This window comes from Acomys minous, assembly GCF_964271855.1.
Source record: "Acomys minous genome assembly, chromosome: 15".
In the NCBI taxonomy this organism is placed as follows: domain Eukaryota; kingdom Metazoa; phylum Chordata; class Mammalia; order Rodentia; family Muridae; genus Acomys; species Acomys minous.
The window spans coordinates 64,928,998-64,950,317 of record NC_140497.1 but is presented as its reverse complement, the minus strand read 5'-3'; the positions used below and the strand labels follow the sequence as shown (position 1 = coordinate 64,950,317).

General features: G+C 36.5%; 1 protein-coding gene across 26 annotated transcripts in view; it reads right to left on the bottom strand.

The window, feature by feature from the left end:
• Window positions 1–21,320, bottom strand: part of ADGRL3 (adhesion G protein-coupled receptor L3) — a 737,803-nt gene that overhangs the window by 452,695 nt on the left and 263,788 nt on the right. For 17 of the 26 annotated variants that reach the window (XM_084758697.1, XM_084758684.1, XM_084758710.1 and 14 more), the window contains one exon: window positions 4,246–4,449. The exons of the other annotated variants lie outside the window; for them this stretch is intronic. In XM_084758697.1, coding sequence (XP_084614823.1) covers window positions 4,246–4,449 — 204 coding nt within the window. The remainder of the gene's footprint in view (window positions 1–4,245; window positions 4,450–21,320) is intronic. 26 annotated transcript variants of the gene reach the window in all.

Genomic DNA, 21,320 nt, shown 5'->3' with positions numbered 1-21,320 from the left:
GTACTATCAGAGATGATGTCACAAAAACCAGTGAGGAATAGGAGACCTTTTTGAAGATAAAGATTATTAAACATGGTCTCCACATTTGGCGTCCTGTCAAACACATATACAAACATGCAAATTTATCTTAAGTGTTACTTTTTTTTTTTTTTTTAGAGATCTTCGCATGCTTGAGTATACACAGGCAGGGCCCTTCGAAAGCATTCATTGCATAACACTTTTTGTGAAGGAGACAGAAGACTCATCATAACTAGTCCTGTTCCCAATCTCCTCTGAGAAGGTCTATGTGAGCAGTGGCTGGTAGTTAACACAGAAACTCACAGCTAGTCACACGGCAGAGAATAAATATCAGCAAAGTGATCAGCTACAAATGGGACATCTGTATTATCACCCCCAAGGCTCAGAGAACATCACTGGAGAGGTGACAGGAAGCGTGTAGAAGAGCAGAGTACAGTGTGTCTTCAGGACCTGGCAGGATTGTACTCATGAACCCATGCACTATGGCTGCCTGCAGAAGATCTGATTAACATAAGCCTAGTCAATAGTCTATCTTCCCATAAACCGCCACCAATAATGGAGGAGATGATTTGGGGAGGGGAGGGGCCAGTCAGTTTTCTGCGATGGTCCGGCTCTTGATAGGAACACCAAGTCCAGTGGATGGGTGGCCCATACCCAGGAGTTTATTGGCAGCATAAATAGGACTGGATAAACTCTTTCAAAAAGAAGAAGTGAAGTTGGTGGGTAAGACAGTGGTGGTAGATATGGGAGGAGTAAGAGAAGTAATAGGGGGTCAATGTTATCAAAGAATATCGTCTGAAATTCCCAAGGAATTAATACAATTATTTTAAAACATGTTAGCCTTCCTTTATCCTCTAGGGAATATTTTTATATATGGAATTTTGTTGGGATTGACTTAAAGCTTTCTCCTGCATGCGCCATGTGCATACGTGCGTGCTCGCACGCGCGCGCGCGCGCACACACACACACACACACACACACACACACACATTTTCTTACAATACAGTGCATTCCTGATTTCTGTGGATCCAAAATTCATTAACTCTTAATTTCTATTAACTCTAAAAAGTCAAATAAATTCAATATGTCATTTCAAAATGATGGAAAAGACTTTGTTCTGTTAGCACTGTTGGGCTTCTTGAGTTTTTACTTATTTGTTTGGTTATTTATAGAATAAAGCTGAGGTTAGTGTCAAGGCTCAATGAATTTTATTTCTAAGCCACAGAGTGATCACTTTAATAGTGGCCTTCATCATTTTAACTGTTTTCTGAGGGAGATATTTTTATAGCATCTCCATCCTGGAAGTTTGTTGTTTTGTTTTGTTTTTCCTTTGACTAAGGAGGTAACTTGAATTCCCTGACATTTTCTTATTTGAATTCTGCCATGTCTTTTCAACTTAAGGAGTTCAAGATGATATGAATCTTTTACTTCTATTTCATTTTTAATACCAATCTAAGCACTCTAGCCGTGTGTACTCTCTTGACTACGGGGAAGGATTATGGCCCTGTAATATTTACTTCTTCCTCTTCACTCTTTCTGTGGAAAACATTCTCAAATGACCTTCAGTCTTGCTGTCTCACTGAAAGATTACTTTCACAGGACAACGACTTTGTAAACACATCCAAATCACAACAGACTTATGCGATTTTTCCACAGGTCCTTTTGTGTCCCTCAGCATTTCTTCTCCACTTAGGAGCTTCCATGCAATCTCCAAAGCACCTCCCTGTCATTGCTGTTTAAAATAGAATACAGAACAATTTTTCTTTGTTCCTTCATAGAATTGTGTGATTTAAAACCCACCACCACTTTGCATTATGACATATATGTGTCAGGAATTAAAAGCTAATGGTATAGAAAAGAGTTATGAAACAAATAAAACCAATACACATTGGGGGCTATTTAAATATAAATAACTTTTTTTTTCTTTGTTTTTCGAGACAGGGTTTCACTGTGTAGTCTTGGCTTTCCTGGACTCACACTGTAGACCAGGCTGGCCTCAAACTCACAGGGATCCACCTGCCTCTGCCTCTCAAGTGCTGGGATTAAAGGCGTGCACCACCACCGGCAGGCAAATACCTCTTAATGAGAGTTCTATACTAAGTAAACACATTTACTATGTTCTGAATTTTTACCAGATGATAAAACTGCAAACAAGAGTGTTTGCATGTGTTGATTTAAATATCTGTAATTTTATGAATAAAAATTCAACATAATGGCCCAGGTGTCCGGCGCAAACTATGGCACCAGCCAAGGACAATACATGCAGTAAACTTCGAACCCCTACCTAGATCTAGTCAATGGATAGGATGCTCTTCACAGTTGAGTGGAGAATGGGGTATGACTTTCACACGTACTCTGGTGCCCCATATTTGACCACATCCCCTGGATGGGGAGACCTGGTGGCACTCGGAGGAAGGATAGTAGGCTACCAAGAAGAGCCTTGATACCCTATGAGCAAATACAGGGGGAGGAGGTCCCTTCAGTCACGGTCATAGGGGAGGGGAGTAAGGGGAAAATGGGAGGGAGGGAGGAATGGGAGGATACAAGGGATGGGATAACAGTTGTGATGTAATATGAATAAATTAATAAAATATATTTTTTAAAAATTCAACATAATTTCTGGATTTCTTCATAATGCCTTCTAGACATTTCCATGATAAGGGTTAGCTGGGGTAGTTTAAAGTATGTTTGTTTGAAGTACAAAACAAATCAAAATCAAAATGATCACTAAATTTTCATCACCACCGATGCACTTCGTATGAATAATGAAATGTGCTCAATTCAGAACATGGCACATCAGAAGGGGTAACAGCGAAACAGGGAGAATGTTTACTCTACATTGCCCTTAAATCTTGGCAACACATCGAATGCGCCTCTCCATGTTTCCTGCTGTGGACCCTGACATCACCACTGTCCCCACTCACACCTACCAAAAAGAAATGGTAATTTGAGTGGACAGATTGGAGCACATTGATGAAACAAGGTGACTGAGGGCACAAAGCCATTGTGAACACAGTGTTCTCCACACTGCTACCGCTTGTGCTCAGTAGGACCAAAGACCTGAGTTTCACTGTCACTGGTCTCTTAACCCTGCCATGGATTAATGATGTACCTTTCTCAATCCCTGTACTACAACCAAGTATTCTGCCTCTATTTTTTGCCACACTGGGGGCTGAGACACTAAGCATAGGTAACACAGTGGTGTTTAGTTCTCCCCTGTATTTCTTATACTTTAATCCCCTTCAAAAATGATAGAGTTGACAGGGTAACTTCAAATTCATGATTTTTTTCAGCCAAAGATTTCCCAGGGTTTCTCACCTTGTAGCACACAAAGGTTTGAATGTTGTGTTCCTCAGGGAAATTATAGGGATAAGACTATTCATGGAGTTTTGTGGGGGTGAAAAAAAAAAAAGAAAGAAAAAAGAAAATTTATGTTATGTATTATTGGGGAAAGGAGTTTTTAATTTTATGGAAACATTATATGATGTTCCTCAATGGAGTTTCAATAGCTGAAAGTCACTCAACAGAGTTGCCAGCTGGGAAGCGAGATCATAAGTAGGTAAGTCCCAACATTATCATGAGGTGGTTAGCTTTTCAGTGAGGTTTTATGCTTTAAATGACTATGCACAATTCTTAACCAAGACGCTTTAATCATGATCTTTTCAAAATCTTGTTAGTTGCTATTGGTAAGACTTCCCCCTCACCCAAACCACATGATCAGAAATATGCACTCTCAGCTTTCATATTCTTAGACATTTTAGTTGGTTAAACGGTTTACTAAAAAGGTAATTTGACGTTTCCAAAAATAATGCAAAGTAACATTTCTAACTCAACGTTAATTTTTTTCTTTCTGTCATTGTTTTGGGTTTTCTTTTTAGAGAGAGTCTCATGAAGCCCGGGCTGACCTGAAAATATACTACATAGCTTAGGCTTGCCTTGGACCGTAATCCTTTAGTATCCGCCTCCACAGTGCTGGGTGACAGTTGTTTCTCACTATCCCAGGTTCCCACACAACCGTACATTAAAAAAAAAAAAAATCAAAATAAGAGTGTGGCTCTAAAGCAAAATAGGCATGCATTGCTAAAGCAGTTGAGTCGGTCAGCACCCACCATGGGCCACCAGCAAACCTGAATGCAACATGACATGTGGAAAGCTGCCCTGGGATGCATCCTCTCAACAGCCCCTGCCCTGCCACCCGCAACCCTTTTTCCCCCACGCCGACCGCACCTTGGGCTGCAATCTGTGCTCCTGGGGCACCTGGTCCACGAACTCCTCTGGCAGCTCCACGCGGCCCTGGTCCTCGATGAGCAGTGGCGCGCTCTGCAGCTGGCTGCTGAAGAAGATGTCTGGGAGGGAGAGCGCCTCCTGGGCTGCGCTCAGCGTGTCGCAGTGGAGCAGCAAGGGCTGGATGTCTCTCATTGTACTTGCCACCTGCGGGGACCGCAGGGCGCACCATCAGACCCCTGCTTACTCTGGCCTCAGAGGGGCCCAGTAGAGGCCATCCCCAACTTAGTCCCCTGTTACAGACTCAGGCTTAGGACCAGCCACCCCAAGCCCCACTCAGACAAACCTAGGGCTGAGCAATGAATTCTTCCGGCCTATAGGTTAGAAATGCTATACTTATTAGAAAAACAACACAAAAACAACACCAAACCCTTCTCATCCCATTTCTCACATGATCTGAAAATTAAACGCAATTACAGAAACTGAAAAAAGCTAGTTACCTATAAAATATAAATGTCTTCTATATTTTAATCTCACAGTTTTGGAATACGAATGACGGTACTAATCTACCCAAGTGTGAAGTTAGGCACTGGCTACTAAGTTTTTACGTAAAAAAAGCGCTTAATACTATAAAGGGATTTTGTTATTTTTGCCGTTTTATTTTGTTTTATTATTGTGCAGAGTTAAATGTGTTGTATTTATTTATATGTGCTCTGGTCATTTTGCCAACATTTTAAAAAAGATTCTGTACTAAGAGCTGTGATGGACTTTAATATGAAAAGATATACATACATTTTTTGCCACTCATATACACAGTGATTTTTACTGACAAATGTTGCATATTACATAGATGAATAAATATGGAAGACCAAGACAACAATGATAAAATAAAATTATACACATGATACTTTTTCAAAAATCGACACAACAATCTTATATTACATGCTGTGGGAAAAAAATGAGCTACCTAAGTACATGAATTTTTATGGTGAACTAACAAATAAAATACATAATTCTCTACACTAACTGTAATTAGTTTACTCAATAAGAAAGATAATGAAAATTATCTGTTAATAGAAATCAAATAACTTACAAAGGGAAACACTATACTATATACATACATTTTTAAACATTACAGATTCATATTTAAAGGCACATTGTTATTCTATATGGCTGACATTAAACAGTGAAGAAAAAAAACTAACAAAACCAATGAAGAAAAAGCGCTTTGTGGTAATCATCTAATACAAGATTATATAAGAGTAATCTAATGTCTTGATATAGGTGTTACTTGCAAACTAAGAATAAAACTACATTACTTCACAAGAAATGATACAACGTTTACAGAAAAATATAAAGTAATATTAAGATTCAGAAAGTCCACCTAATGGAAGGCCCTAAATTTTATGCCTATAACACTGATATAAAATAATGATTTACATTTAAACTCAGCATAATATACATTATTAAAATATATATACCAAGACAGTTCAAAAGGCATTCTGATCAGCTACATAAATGATAAGTGTCAAAAAAAAAACATTTTTCAATTTTTTAAAAGGACTTACCAAAATAAAAATCTCCAAATAATTGCTTCTTGTGATGTTTCAATGGATTGACAAGTTATCTATTTGATTTCTAAAGCTCCCCTTTTTTACACCCCTAGTGATAATGAGACCAACTGTGTTTAGTTTATGGAATTATTTACAAATACAGGTTTCTGACCATCTTTGCAACCGTTCTGTGTCAAGTCACTAGTAAAAGTGTGTTATATAATGTTATGCTACAAGCCTCTGTTAGAAAATATAGGGAAAGATTTTATTCTCTGCCAAATTAACATATGGGCTCATATGGATTGACGGGATGCGAACTTGCTTGATTTTATTCATTCAGTATGTAAATACGAAGTTCTCATCAAGTGTTGGCTCCTCTTTTATGTATAGGAGAGTGTGGTGGGCAAAGCAGACGACAAAGGGACACAAATGGACCACTCACCTAGCTATGGCCATTGAGACATACAGACAAAGAAGAAACAAATGCCATGTAGATATGTCTAGTCCTCAGAAAACAAAAATGCAGGAAACTATAAAGGCTATATTTGAAGCTTTAAGGAAGAAAGTCATAGGGGTAAAAGTCAAACAGATTTTTTTTTAAAGATCTGAACTTACGACGATAACAGCAAAACTTACCAAAGTATGACAAAAAGTCATACTAATGAGAAATAAAAAAGTACCTGGGGCTATGGCAGGGGTCTCCTGTGTGGAACAACTTTGAACTGTTCAGGAGCTAACACAGCTGCCTCAGAGTCTGTGAAAGGTAAGGAGAATTGTTTGGGATGCCTGAAAGTACGCAACAGACCAATGGGGAGTTCTGTATGTCACAGTCACGGTTAAAGTTTCTGTCTAGAATAAACTGTTAGGAGGAAAGAGAATGACAAGACAGGAAAAGATTTAAAAAAAAAAAACAAAAGATCGATTTCCTCTGCAGTAGAGATTAAAATAAAAATAAAAAAAGTCCAAATCTACAACAAGCAGAAAGTGCCAACTGATTAAAATGCATACGCAATAGAATCATCGTCACATGACAAATACAATTGTGGCTGGATCTACAGGAACGTTCTCTCTGTAAGAACCACGAAGCTGTATATTTGAGAGCTAGGCAGGAAGCAATCAGGGACCTCACACAGGAGCCCATTTGCCAGAGAGAAGAGAATGACTTCATGGACACAGTCTGAACAACCAAACAAAACAAAACACAGAAAACAAGCGAACCAACAAAACCCAGGAAGTTAAGATGACCCTTAAATTGGAGGAAATGAGATGCTGGTGACACCGTGATGCAATGTAGTTCACACTCAATTAAATTTGCCACTCTTCAGGGTCATCTAAGAGTGGAAACAAAGTCCCAAATTTTAACTTTTATCTTTAAAACGTATTGCACCTACTATGCTTCAGAGAGATAGAACTTCAAAGGGTTAAATGTTGTGAATGTCACCTTCCTTCTGCATTGTAACCTAAGAGCATTTATATTATAGTGACACTAATGATATAGGTTTAAAACATGCATTCAGGAAACGTTGGCTCTGGTTACAGAGCTGCCATGTTCCCCAAATACTAAGTCTTGCTGTTTCTTTATTAAAAATAAAGTAAAACTAAAAAAAAAAAAAAAACTTAAAAGGGTATATCTGTTTCAGTTGTAACCATACACCAGTTAGTTCCCGTCAGAACTATTGTAAGATGTAACCATCGAAATAGCAACCACCTTTAAACATCTGGTGACCCTCTGGAATCTGACATGTAGGAGAATCGCTTAACTCGCATGCTAGTACTAGCCCTTGCTAAAAATCCAACAGCATTCATGGGAAGAAGCTGTAATTAGAAGCTTACACTGTCCTTGGGGCACAATTGTATTTGAAGAAGAGAGATTCTTCCTGTCAAGAAAGCTGATACCTGTGCTGGCACTCTCCACCCAGTTGTATCCCACTTTTATAAATTCTATATATTGCTGTAAAAAAAAAACCACTCAGTTCCCTTTTGAAGCCAAGTGTCTTTAGTACTTGGACACATGCTTCACATTCTTGGAGTCTTTTTTCTTCTCTAGATTCTTAAAGAAAACAGCCACTTTTTCAAAGTCTTGATGAAAAATACTACCAACAGATGGCATTAACAGGTTTGGTTCCCAGCAACCTTCTCTTTTAGCCTGGCCCCTCCGACATGCATTTGAGTTCTATAGTTTCTGACACTGTTATACAAAATTTCAAGATGACTATAGGTAACGTTGCTTCTAGAAGAGGCGATAAAAAAGTTAAGTGCACCATGCTCATTCTGTAACCTTCACAGAAACACGAATTTCATTCAACTTTTTAAGCCATTACATAACTGATAAGGAGTCATTGGTATAAAGTGGGGCATCTGCTGCTTTTAAATCTGCATTGCTGCAGCATGAATGGTATCTAGTATTCGTTATAAGCCATCCCATCCATTTCTTGCTACAGCTCTTGCCACTTAGCACCTCTCAGGAGTGACTCTCATCATCTAAAGACTTTGATTCTGACTCCTTAGCGGACAATCTCCAAATAGTGAATAGGAGAGCTCTGAACATTATCAGTTTGTAGCATATTAAATTTATGAAATATTCACGCCATGTTTAGCCTCTCAACCAAAGGACATCTTTACGTGAAATTGTCGTAGTTACATGGTTGCATGTAAACGGAAACCAGAAGTAATAAAAGAACAAAACAGTAAGTAATAAATAACATTCTCCTGATAGCAGTGCCAGCATATCTATACTACGTGCAAATTATACAATTGAAATTACGCAGAAAAACCAAATGTGGTGTACAGGTTCTGCAATACTAACCATAGAAAAGAAGAGTCAGGGAAATTGCGAGTTCATGATGAGAGCAGACTACGTGGAAAGAATCTTTTCCAAAATAATAGAAAAAGAAGAAATGAAAGGAAGAAGAAAGCATGGACAATGGGATTGATGAACAGAAAATAGGAGAACTCAATGTAATACACTTTCAGAAATCAACACTGACTTGTAAAATTGTGCAAGTAACATTATGCACACAGCTTGTAGAACATATGTAGGGATATATATTATTCATATGCATATATGCCGTAAGGAGAATTAATGAAAAAGGCTGCCATGAGTTTGAAAGAGAGCAAGGAAATGTGTGTTGGAAGGAAAGAAATGTGGGAAATGATTTAATTAAATTGTGATTTCAAAAATAATTCAATTAATAAAACCTGTTTCCAAAGAAGGTTGATCATTTCTGCGTTGTTTTCTCCTCGGTTTAATCAATTACTTAGTTGCTTCTTTAAAACAAATATCAACCATAGCAGTGAGCTTGGAACCTGAATTAAACTCTAGGCTGGAAAGCAATGGTTAAGATACTTCTGAGAGGAGTTCAAAGGCACTAACTAATACACGAGAGCCTATCAGGGGACAAAGGAATTCGCTTTCCAAAACTAAGAATACTTCATGCAAGCCATTTGTTCCTGGTCTTTAGATTGTATTTCACCATGTCATTTTATTAGTTAATTAAGTATGAACCATATAGAATTTAAAAAGTATACTATCATGGCAGCCCGGATGCAATTATCACTTCTTATGTGTGAACTCTTTCTCATCCTTGTCTAACCCTTTCCTCAAACTTATAAGAAAGCCCCTACTTCTCAGGCTTCTGAGTTTACACTGGTTTCTGGTTTCAGCCAAGTTACTCTGCAATGCTGAAAGACAATCACTACAGACTATTGTCAATTGGATTTCTAGGATTTTTTTTTAATACTCTAAGGTGTGTAAGTAAAAGAGCGTTCTGGCTTATTCTGCTGATTGTCCGAATTCTGATGATATAATACAAATTTCAAACACTGCGGACATGAGGGAGTAGGCAACATCTCTTCATAATTTTATTTCATAAACTTGGCTTTTTCCCAGAAGGCATTTATTTTCATTCAGATTAAAACAAAACACTTATTACATAGCTTACTCATTAAAGTAATGGCATCTAACTATAAACGTTTCTTTTCCAACTAAAAACACCTGCTCTTCTGCCAATAAAACACAAACAGATTGTAAATCATGGTGACAAAACTCAAACTTTGGATTTTTTTTCTCTCTAGAACACTGACTTCTTTCATCTGCTACCCTCTTCAGGAATATTAATTTGTAGTGTTATGTGTTCAGAATGTTATAAAACAAACCATCTCGTTATAATTCTGTGCAGCTGTGGTAACGGGGTACACTTCTTCAATCACACTGCCATTTAGTCTTGATGTGTGGGCAAGATGAGCAAAAGTGTTGCCTGTATTATCAGAGCTCAGTGTTTTTAGGGAAGTCTGTCTTTCTTTGCTAAGTTAATCAAAACTGGCATCTCTGAGGAGAGTTGAGAAGAATACAAATATTTTATATCTTCTTCTTCTTTTTTTTTCCACCTTAGGATAGCAAGAGATTCTTGCCACCTGCATCTCACCCCTGTTGTCAACACAAACACAAACCGAGTGCCTAAACGCCCATTAACAACAGGAAAGATATGCTAACCAGCTCAAATGTCACAGTGATTGATTGTGGCATGTTGGTGGTGTATTCATACTGTGATTATTATTGAGCACCTACATTTAAGAATCAATATATATTTTATCTGTGGCAGGGGCTCAACTTAAGCCTTCCAACAGCAACCCGTAACCTATACAACAGGGCTATCACTGTGAGTCCAACTACCAGCTATTGTGACTAATATAAAAGGCTCCTTTCAAGCTATTGTGTAGGGTTCCTGGAGGGAGAGCCCGGTATCAGCCTGTTACTTCAACCTTTACCTATTATTTGACTTCTTTATGAAAGCATGTGCCCTTAAGTTTTGCATGTTTTCACCAACTTCACTATGAAAAGTAGGGGGAAAGGGGAGCAAAAAAAGCACCATTATTGACTCTTATGGAGAGCTCCAGTAAAGAGTATTCGTGATCTAATTGAGGTAATACTTATAACTGCTATTTCTGTGATACCTCTAACAGTTTGTAGAGAACTCGTAATGCGTGGAAGCAGACTGTGCTTTCTTTTTATAAGTATGGGAAGGTTTTTTTTTCACCTACATAATTTAATTGTATCTGGAATTTTTTTTCCTGCTGTCATCTGTTATTCTCTGAGGCAACAACAAGAGCAATCTGTTTTAAAGTCATCTAAGTTCAAGAAAAAAAAGACTGAAATGCTGCAGAATACTACTATAATGTTTTCATATTTTTATTTGATCAAATCAATGATTTCTCAAATTTAGTTGATGGAGTTCAGCCCTATTAACTTCATCTATGGCTAATGATATAAAAATTGACGGTCCAGCTGCCACATGGTATTCAATGCCCTCAAAATAGGAAGACAAGAGAAGACAGAAAACTTTATTGGGCCCACAGTCTAATTAAAAGCCACATCTTTGTAATCTGAATAGCTTTTCAACACTCTGTAGGATCGTTCTGAATGCTGATCTAAGCTTAAGATGTTCATTAGTAACTCATTAAAGACTTAGCTACAGTCCAGTGGGTGAGTCTTGAACATAATGATGGGATGAATGTGTGTGCAAATGTGTAGACACATAATTAGAGAAACTGTCACATTCAGGGATTAAGAATATACAATGTGGTCATTGAAAAATACTGTTGAAAGCAAGTGACCCCAAGATGGTGTTGTATTTTAAATTTCGCTTATTCATCAGGTCAACTGTTTTTTCATTTAATTCCTAAGGTGTTTTTTAATGAGTTCATTCTCTCAGCATTAAATGTATAAGGTTTTGTGTGAGGCCTTTTCTATACATCATTTTACTTAGTCCTCAGAATATAACAGAGTTGTCCTAATTACCCCTGAAACAAGTAAGAGCGCTGTGATTTAAGCTTGTTCAGGTAATGTACCTTGAACGTAATGGAATTTGAACCAGAGTCTAAAGATAGAGAGATTCAGATATCATTCAAAAGAATACTGCAAAGTGCAATATGAAACCAGTTTAGATTAGAAAATAATATAAGCTTTATTCTGAGGTTTCACGCAAGCAGCATTTTCTAAATATATTGGTATCTTTCCTGGTTCTTAAACAGATGGGTGCTAGTCACAGGCAGCACTTATTAGTCACCTATTATCTTTAGCTCGCAATTCTTTTCTACCAAATAGTGAATTTTTTTGGTATATACTGAACACAGCAGGCTGAAATCATAAGAGTGCATTGTGCACTCTTAAGTTTAAATCTCTGCTTTATTTTCTGGATCCCCTCTTTTCGCTTGTTTGTAGATTGACAGGTGCAAAGTGATAAGAAGGATACTTACATTCAATACGTAGCCTTGATAGGAAAGCATTAAATTATGAGTTTGAATAATTTTCTTGAGATGAACTAAAAGATATTGTGACAGTTTCAATAATATTGCCCACAGCATTTCCCGCAGGCTGATACGTTGAGGGACTCACTTTCTTTCAGCTGGTGGTGCTACGCGTCAGATTCTCTCTGCTTCTTTGTCCCCTTGTGTCTCTCTGTCTCTGTCTCTCTTCTTCCTCCCCCTCTCTCTCTCTTGCTCTAGTCTTGTTTGACTCTCCTGCCCTTCCCTCTTCTTCATTAACATCATGGGTGAGCAACCAGCAGTATGCTTGCTCTGCCATAACATTCTTTCTTTATCACTTTTACTCAAATCCATGAATCCAATCAAATTTAAATTGAGTCCTTTGAGGCAAAATCTTTCCTTCTCTTTAGTTTATGTCTCATGTATTAGTCACAGCTACCAAAAAAAAAAAAAAAAAAAAAAAAGAAAAAAGAAAAAAAATAAGATTTCAATAGTTTTCAGGACATGGTAAAGAAAAAGTTTACGGAAATGACATTGTTGACCTAAAAGATATAATACAACTTGGAAATTACTGATAATTAAATTTCTAATGAACAAAAAAGATTTTTTAAATCAGGAAGTAAATAATTTAGTCTCTGCCAAAAGAAGAGGCTTTCTGGGACATTGAGATGAACATTCAGTGTTATTCAACATTTGCTTAGGACTTTGTAACAGTCAACGTATTATCACACTGTACAAGTCTATTGAGAGCAAAACTTCAATAATTGCCACTCTTAAATTTTGTCATCATAAGAAAATCCTGAAATGATGAATTCTCTTATGAGTTAACTGCATAAGTAAAAAGGGAGGAGAGAAAAATTAGGCAGACTTCAAATTAAAACAAAACTGTTATGACTTAATTGGGCCAATCTAAGCAAAAACTTTCAGAATAGTCAGTCTACAAAACACATTAAACGTGCGTCTTCTATAATAGAAATATCATTTGCGCTCTTTTAAAAAGGATTCTATTAAAAACAGTTATAATTTAATAATAGAGGAAAACAACTTAATATTAAGAAATCAGTGATCATTGTGGCCAGAAGCATATGTGAGGTAGTTGCAGACCACATTAGAAAAACGCCAGTCATGATTGCTGTGCCTCCTTAAGATGGGCTAAGTTAGAACTACGCAAGACCTACAGACAGGAGACTCTTCATGAACCCTGAAAACATGGCCATGGTACTCTCCTTGGTTAAGGAATTCAGCGCTCCTTCAAAATACTAGACAGAATTATCAAGTGGCTCAGTTAGTTCCATTCCTACATATACACCAACGAGAAAAGAAAGGACACCTAAAAGAAAACAAGCAGCAACAATGAATGTTCAAACTTCACAAGCAGCCAACTAATGAAATAATTCCCACCTCCACCAACTGACAAGGACATGTAGTCTATGCCTACAGTGAAATAGAATTAGGAAATAAAAGTAATTAAGTAAACATACATGTTAGACAGTAATAGCTTTTAAGGGGCCGAGGGAAAAAAATCTGACAATCCCAAAAGACATGTATTACATGACTAATTTATATCAAAAGTCTAGAAAAGATTAACCCATAGGGAAAAGAAATAGCATTTCTGGCTTCGCCGAGTCAAAAAGAAGAGGCACGGGGATGACTCTACCAGGCAAGTTTTCTCTCTGGAGTACTTATTTTTAACAAAATATCAAGATAAAAGTCAACTGTGACAACTGACATATCACTTAAATATACTGAACTTTAAGTTAGTTCTATGGTATACACAATATACTTGTGTTATATGTTTGTGAAAGGGATTATTAAATATTTCCTCATCATAAAATCCATATTATGTTTCATGAATTGATGTCTTATTCCTTTATCATGAAAGTCCTACATTAAAAAAAAATTTATAGTCATGACTCTGAGAGAGAGCTTTGTTGCACAGAAATGAAGGAGAGAAGAATTAACATCCCCTGACTCTAAGCAACTCCGTTCAGGCTGTCCTTTCGATGCCTCTTTCACAAGACTTCTCCACCCTCCCTGTGCACTGATTCAGCAAGGACGTTCTCAGTGCTGCTTTGGAAGTGCTGTGCCACCAACTGGGGTCTTTCCATAATAGCGAGTAGTTTTTTTCTGTTTGCTACAGCTCTGTGTGTGTGTGTGTGTGTGTGTGTGTGTGTGTGTGTGTGTGTGTATGTGTCTGTGTGTCTGTGTGTGTGTGTGTGTGTATGTGTCTGTCTGTGTGTGTGTGTGTATGTGTGTGTGTGTGTGTGTGTATGTGTGTGTGTGTGTATGTGTCTGTGTGTCTGTGTGTGTGTGTATATGTGTCTGTGTGTGTGTGTGTATGTGTCTGTGTGTGTGTGTGTGTATGTGTCTGTGTGTGTTATAAGAATAAGAAAGACTCTTATTGCTATCATCATCATCATCATCATCATCATCATCATCATTTATTTTCCTATGTTGTCTCATGAGAACAGGTTGGCCTCGAGTTCACTCTGTGGCTCTGGGTTACCTTGAACTTCTGCCTGTTCCGTCTTTCCTTTGAGCTGCTGAGATTACAGGCAGGGTCTACCAAGCCCAGTTACTACATGGTGTGGGCCTTGAACCTAGGACCTTAAGCATGCTAGGAAGCATTCTTCCCTCTGAGCAACATTCCAGCCCCAAATGTGGTATCTTGGCTTTTCTGAATACTTCATTATACTGCTTCAAATAATATTGTAATGTTAAATATTTATTTCTTATATTGCTTATATCATGTTTGTTATTATAACAGGCTGAACCTGTGGACCATTTTATACAAATTGTAGTGATCAGGGCAAAACTGCAGTTTTCATGTATTTCTACTCTTCTAAGACATTCAGTAGTCCATAAAATGGTAACTATTTTAATTTGTCAAATCGTATCTGATCTAAAGCATACTCTATTATGTTTCTTTATGATGTTACATGTAATGGTAAAATAGCAATGTATTTCCATACCAAGACATAATATGAATGGAAAACTCATAGTGCCTTCCATTCATAGAATTACATAGAAAGACCCAGAGTGTAAGATTTAATGTTAATTTAAAATGAGTAATATAAAATAAATAGTCTAATTAAAATATTTTCACAATACATGACTGCAGCAAAAACCCTAAGATTATTTATTGTATGTCCAGGTACAGGATTTTGAATTCACCTACATACCTACCCACCCCCCACAAAATGACAAACAAAGAAAATGACTATGGTGTTGATATTACTGATCATATTTAACTGGAATGTCAAGGCAGTCAAATTTACACAAAATATGGATAAAGCAGAAAGCTAATCAAAAGTCATTATTCCTATTTTTTTGTGAAAACTATTTATTACTCTGAAAGTGCAGCTAATATGTTTCTTACAAAGTGTTTCAAGTAGACTAGCTAATCTGTCAAAACACTGAATTTTTATATGTTTTCTTTGAAAGGAAGAAAATTTATTAACAAACAAAAACAAAACCACACCCTACTACTTCCAACACTGACAAAATTTCCGTAAAAGCAGAGTAAGTGAAAATAAAGATGCAATTAATGGTGAAATGTAAAGATTACTCTCAGTTTATCAATTAAAAACCTGGGAAAAGTAGAACAAATTCTAGCTTCCTTAGAATGCTTCCTCCTTGAGAATGACTGAACAACTATACACATGGTCTCTCATGTCAAACTTGAGTGATGTTGCTACTAAATATCAAAATATCAACTATTTGATTAGCTGCTAAGAGACAGTTTAAGAGTAAGAATGAAGGAAAAATGTATGCAATATGTCCTATGGCTGCTTACATAAAATTGCAAATTTGGTCAGCATTCTAATATTTAAAAAGAAAATGACAGTCTAAACAAGAAGAAACAACGACTATTATTATTTTAAACATTTTATAAGTCAATTAACATTAATTATCCAATTGCAGTCACATTCCAAGTCATCCTAAGAGATATTAAAATAATCTATATTTCAACCTCACAAAGCAATCCTAATATATAAAATATGGATGTAATAAAGTGAGATTTCACTCTCAACATGTATACATCCCTTATATATTATCACTTCAGAATATATAACCACATATAACATAGTCCCAAGTATAAATGCAAATGAAAATCTTTTCAGTTGTGAAACTTCACATGGGAAGTTTTAAATGAACTACTAAAACCAAACCTGGTGTTAGGATCATACTGGTAGCCAACAGTTTGGTATTATAGAAAGTAAGGTGAAACTCTTTAAAAACTTATTAATATCTATCATATTGGATGCATTAGCACTGACCTCACCTAGCAATATCATGGCACACATTTTTGTGTACAGTGTATTTAACTATAAAATACTTAGAACATGCTACTCTTACCAATCTCCTATGCTGGCAAACATAAATATTTCAAGGATGATTAATTTCTAAAGACTGCAATGTGAAGTTAGAGCTGAGAAGTCAAAGTGACTTCACAAAATAAGGCACATCCTCATAGAAAAATATAAGGCAAAACATGTAGTAAAATTTAATTTTGGACTTGTCAATCTTTGTAATCTTATAGTGATTTAAAAATGCATAGAATAATAAAACCATGTAATATTAAGTAGCATATAATATTTATTTTTATATAATATTTATTAGTTATAATAAATAACTATAGTTATAATAGTTATAATAAATAACTATAATATTTATTTTTAAATAAATGAAATAGAATATACAGAAGATAAATAAGTATATACACCCTTTTGTACTTATTAAGCACTGTTCATTATAAGTAACTTAAACATAATATAATATATTAGCCTACAAAATAAATGAATATATACTCGTCATGTACTTTTAACAATAAGTAGACTTGCAAGTGAAAAACATGCATAATGTACTTCTAAAGTTTTAAATCCTTTTTCGCTACCTTTGAAGTTGCTATAAAAATATAATTTCCTGTTCATCATGGTATGCTGACTGATCACATTTTCCATCTTCTTGGCTGTGACTCAGTATAATTGTAAGGAAAGTCTGAATAAATTAATAACTAGTTAATATATTTTAGCACCATGGTGACCTTTTCAAACCTTAAACTACTGGCACTTGAAAGTAAACAGAGACCAGGAAAAGATTTCCTACTTTAAGGTCCCAAATTAGACTTTGATATCCTCCTACTGTCAATGGGAAAGAGTCCCAGGAGGTAGGTGTAATCGTACAATCTGCAATCTAGGTCACTGGGAAAACTGAGGCGAAGGGATTAGAAATTCCCAGGCAACTCACAGAAACTCTGCCTAAAAGCACACTGTTAAGTGCTGGGGATCTGGTATGTACCATTTACTTCAAGGTAAGTAACACATAGGAAAATGATGGAAGACTTAAGAAATGCCTTTCAGTATGCCTGTCTACATCACTGAACATTGAGAGGGATTGACTAGCATGCTCAATGCCCTGGTTCATTCTCACTCTGAGAAATCTCCAGCCAAATTCCCACAAAGGTTATTTTGATGCAGCCCTAGAAAAGCCATTAGCTGGATGTAACTTTTCAACTTCTTCAGGTTTGCTTCACAATATATATGACTCTTGAGTAAGGGGACAATCATGGGAAACAGAAAAGGAGAAGTACAGAGGTGCACAGAGACAGAGACTGTGGACACATAAACATAAAACCAGAGACACTTCTTATTTACAGTTGAATATATACAAACATGTATACTGTGCATACATACTGATTATTTTTGTCTCCCTGTGAATGCACTGTCCTGACAATATGGGGCAATGTGAATATTATTCAACTAACATCTATAGTTATAGGGATTAGTCCTTTAGCGTAGTTCCTAAATTTATACATGTGTAGATCATACAAGAATTCATGCACCAATTGACAGTTTTTGTCAATAATTCAAAAAGTGATTGAAGTATCACTACATTTCCTAAGACTTTTATCTAGTTAATAAGAATATTGATAACAGTTTTGTGTATGTGTAAGTATTTTCAAATTTCTTATAAAACTTAAATCCTAAGGTTCAAGGAAAAAAAGATTTTGTTTTTGGTCTTTGTTTTCCCAAGATTCAAGTTAATGGCAAGGATAATTCTGCACTTTGCTGGCCTACTGCTTAGGAGTAGACTTACTTCAAGGTAAATAACATAGGAAAATGAAGATTTATGAAATGCTTATCATTATGTGAGGAATTATACATTTTTAATTTATCCATTGCTAAATATAACCCTGCAAGAATTTGCATCTTCCAGATGAAAACTGGGTTTACAGATTTTTAAGGTACTATAAGGTCTTGAAGGTCGGACATACAAAACTTCCGTATAGCATATCTTTTTTATTTTATTTTATTTTATTTTATTTTTTTGTATTTTTTTCTCCTTTATTAATTTATTCTTGTTACATCTCAGTGGTTATCCCATCCCTTGTATCCTCCCATTCTTCCCTCCCTCCCATTTTCCTCTTATTCTCCTCCCCTATGACAGTTCCTGAGGGGGATTTCCTCCCCTGTATATGCTCATAGGGTATCAAGTCTCTTCTTGGTAACCTGCTGTCCTTCCTCTGAGTGCCACCAGGTCTCCCCCTCCAGGGGACATGGTCAAAGGTGAGGCACCAGAATACGTGAGAAAGTAATATCCCACTCTCCACTCTACTGTGGAGAGTGTTCTGTCCATTGTCTAGATCTGGGTAGGGGTTTAAGGTTTACCGCCTGTATTGTCCTTGGCTGGTGCCTTAGTTTGAGCGGGACCCCTGAGCTCAAATCTGCCTATCATAATGTTCTACTTGTAGGCTTCTAGCCGTATAGCATATCTTTAGCATCAAGCACAGTCTTTATGTGATAAATGATATTAACTAGTGTGCACAGAAGGAGGGTAAGAGATCTACTAGGTGCTAGAGTTGCTTTTTTCAACATTTCTTTCTGACTTTAAATCCTAATCAGTCTACCCATGGAATACAGACTGATAGGTGATTGAAATGTCTGCCTCACTGAATTTCCCCTGATTTCCAAGAGAGTCGAGATGAGATACTGTGTGCTGTGAGCAGTGCCTTGATTGAAATTGGGTTCAGCTGGCAGCATGACCTGTGCCAAGAAGGCAGTTCCTGGATGAGAATTCCCTGGAGCTGTTGTTAGTAGCCGTGTACCATCAGTCGAGGTACTTTCCCACTCAGCACCTCCACATTTTAATCTGAAACAAATGATGCTGATGATAATGCCAGGTAATAACAACAAAGCAATGGAAGTGTTGTTCTGAGGAAGACCTGAACCAATAATCATATGTTGGCGGTCACAGAAGCAGCAGGCATTACACCTGATTATTTGCTCTGAAGAAGGGACTTGCAATCAAGTTACTATTAAGTGTGGAATCCATTTTTCTAAAAGTCAACTTAACGGGACATCAAAAGAGTACAGGAGGGATACTCTCAAAGAATGTGCTTTATTGGGGGCGGGGTGGGAAGACTTCATTAAGTAACATACATGTTAGTTCCACCATCTGATGGTTCAGACTATGCAGTATATCTTTGAGCATGGACTGGCAAGAACACTAGCAATTTTTATTCTGTCATTTTTTAACTCTAATCAAGGGTACATGTCTCTATTTATGGATAAGATAACAGCAATCTGGGCATTAAAGCTGATCATTAAAGCCTTTCCTGCAAAGTTAGGGTATCACACAAGCTAAAGAGGTTTTCATTTTTCTTTTCTTTTCTTTCTTTCTTTCTTTTTTTTTTGTTTGTTTAATTTTTTTTGAAACAGGGTCTCTCTGTGTTAGCCTTGGCTGTTCTGAACTCACTTTGTAGACCAGGCTGGCCTCAAACTCACAGCAGTCCGCCTGCCTCTGCTTCCACAGTGATGGGATTACAGGTGTATGCCACCATGCCTGGCTGAGAAGGTTTTCTATAGAAGGTGGAAAATACACTCATATTTTCCATGGTTCCAACGTTTAAAACATGAAAAATAGTAAAGATAAAGTTTATTTTTAGAAATTCTCAGTTATTTCTTGGGGTGTTAAGGATAAACAACATTAAGGTGATCTAAGTAGCCCAAATATAAAACAAGATAATTTTGATTTTTAGAACAAACATAAAGTAAGAATATTAACAATTTTAAAGGTATTTACTTCTCTGAGTTTCTGGTATTTATTCTCTCTCTTTGTCTTTCTCTCTCTGTCTGCCTGTCTTTTCTCTCTATTTTCTCAGTCTCTGTTGTCTGGTGTGTGTGTGTGTGTGTGTGTGTGTGTGTGTGTGTGTGTGTGTGTGTGTGTATTTGCCTCAGTGCTCAGGTCCCAAAGCAAAGACCCTTCACCTATGGCTTGTCCATGTTTAGGGCTATCTGGTATATAGGCAGCATATGGTTTAGAAAGTCAAAAATACTGGTTATGAAATGATGACATCCCTCAATCAATGTTTCTGCTATTTTAACCAAGCTTTCTCTAATATAGTATTTTTAAAGTGGCTTTCTAAACACAAATTTGTGTATATTATCATATGTACGATTATGTCTTTCTGAATATCAATATTATATGAAATGCCTCTCGTGTTCAGCTAATTCCTCATTTATATAATTACTAAAACAAAAGTGAATTGTGTGACAGACACATGATAAAAGAAATCAATGTTTAGAGACTTGTTCTGCAGAACAAGTTGGATTCTTTATATATATTGTTTATTAAATCCTCAAAATAATTTAATAAATTATATTTGTTTTTTGACTCTTAAGTGAAAAGTATAATCTAAATGACTTTAGACGTATGGGTAGTTAGAAAAAGAATCTTTTTTAAAATGACTTTATTTTTTTCTTATTGCATATCACAAAATATAGGATGTTTAAGAGCTGGGTTCAAACATCATTAGTAAATGACTGATAAATCTCCTTATTTAAAAGAAGGTGGTTATCTGAAGACTTCACTTTCAAGTTAAAAACTATCTCTGTCTTTTAGAAATTTGTTAGAGTTGAGTATACGAAGTGTGTTAGCTTTAGAGGAACACTTCAAAACACAGGAGTTAGTTTATGCCATATTCATGCAGACAGTAGCATGACACTCAAGCTGCAGTTAGGAACACTGGCTAGCTTCAGAGACTTGCGGTGACAGTGAGTGTCAGAGGGTCAGTTAAATAACTCCAAGGAGCTAATGGAACTAAGGATTCTTTTCAGGAGATCGCTACTCTGTAGTATTCAGAAACCCCATAAGCAGTGGCACATAAAGTCATGTCCTCTTACTTTGCTATAAAAACCATGAGACTATGGAGAGATTAATGCTTTCATTTCTATGTAAAACCCATGTTAGTTAGGAATA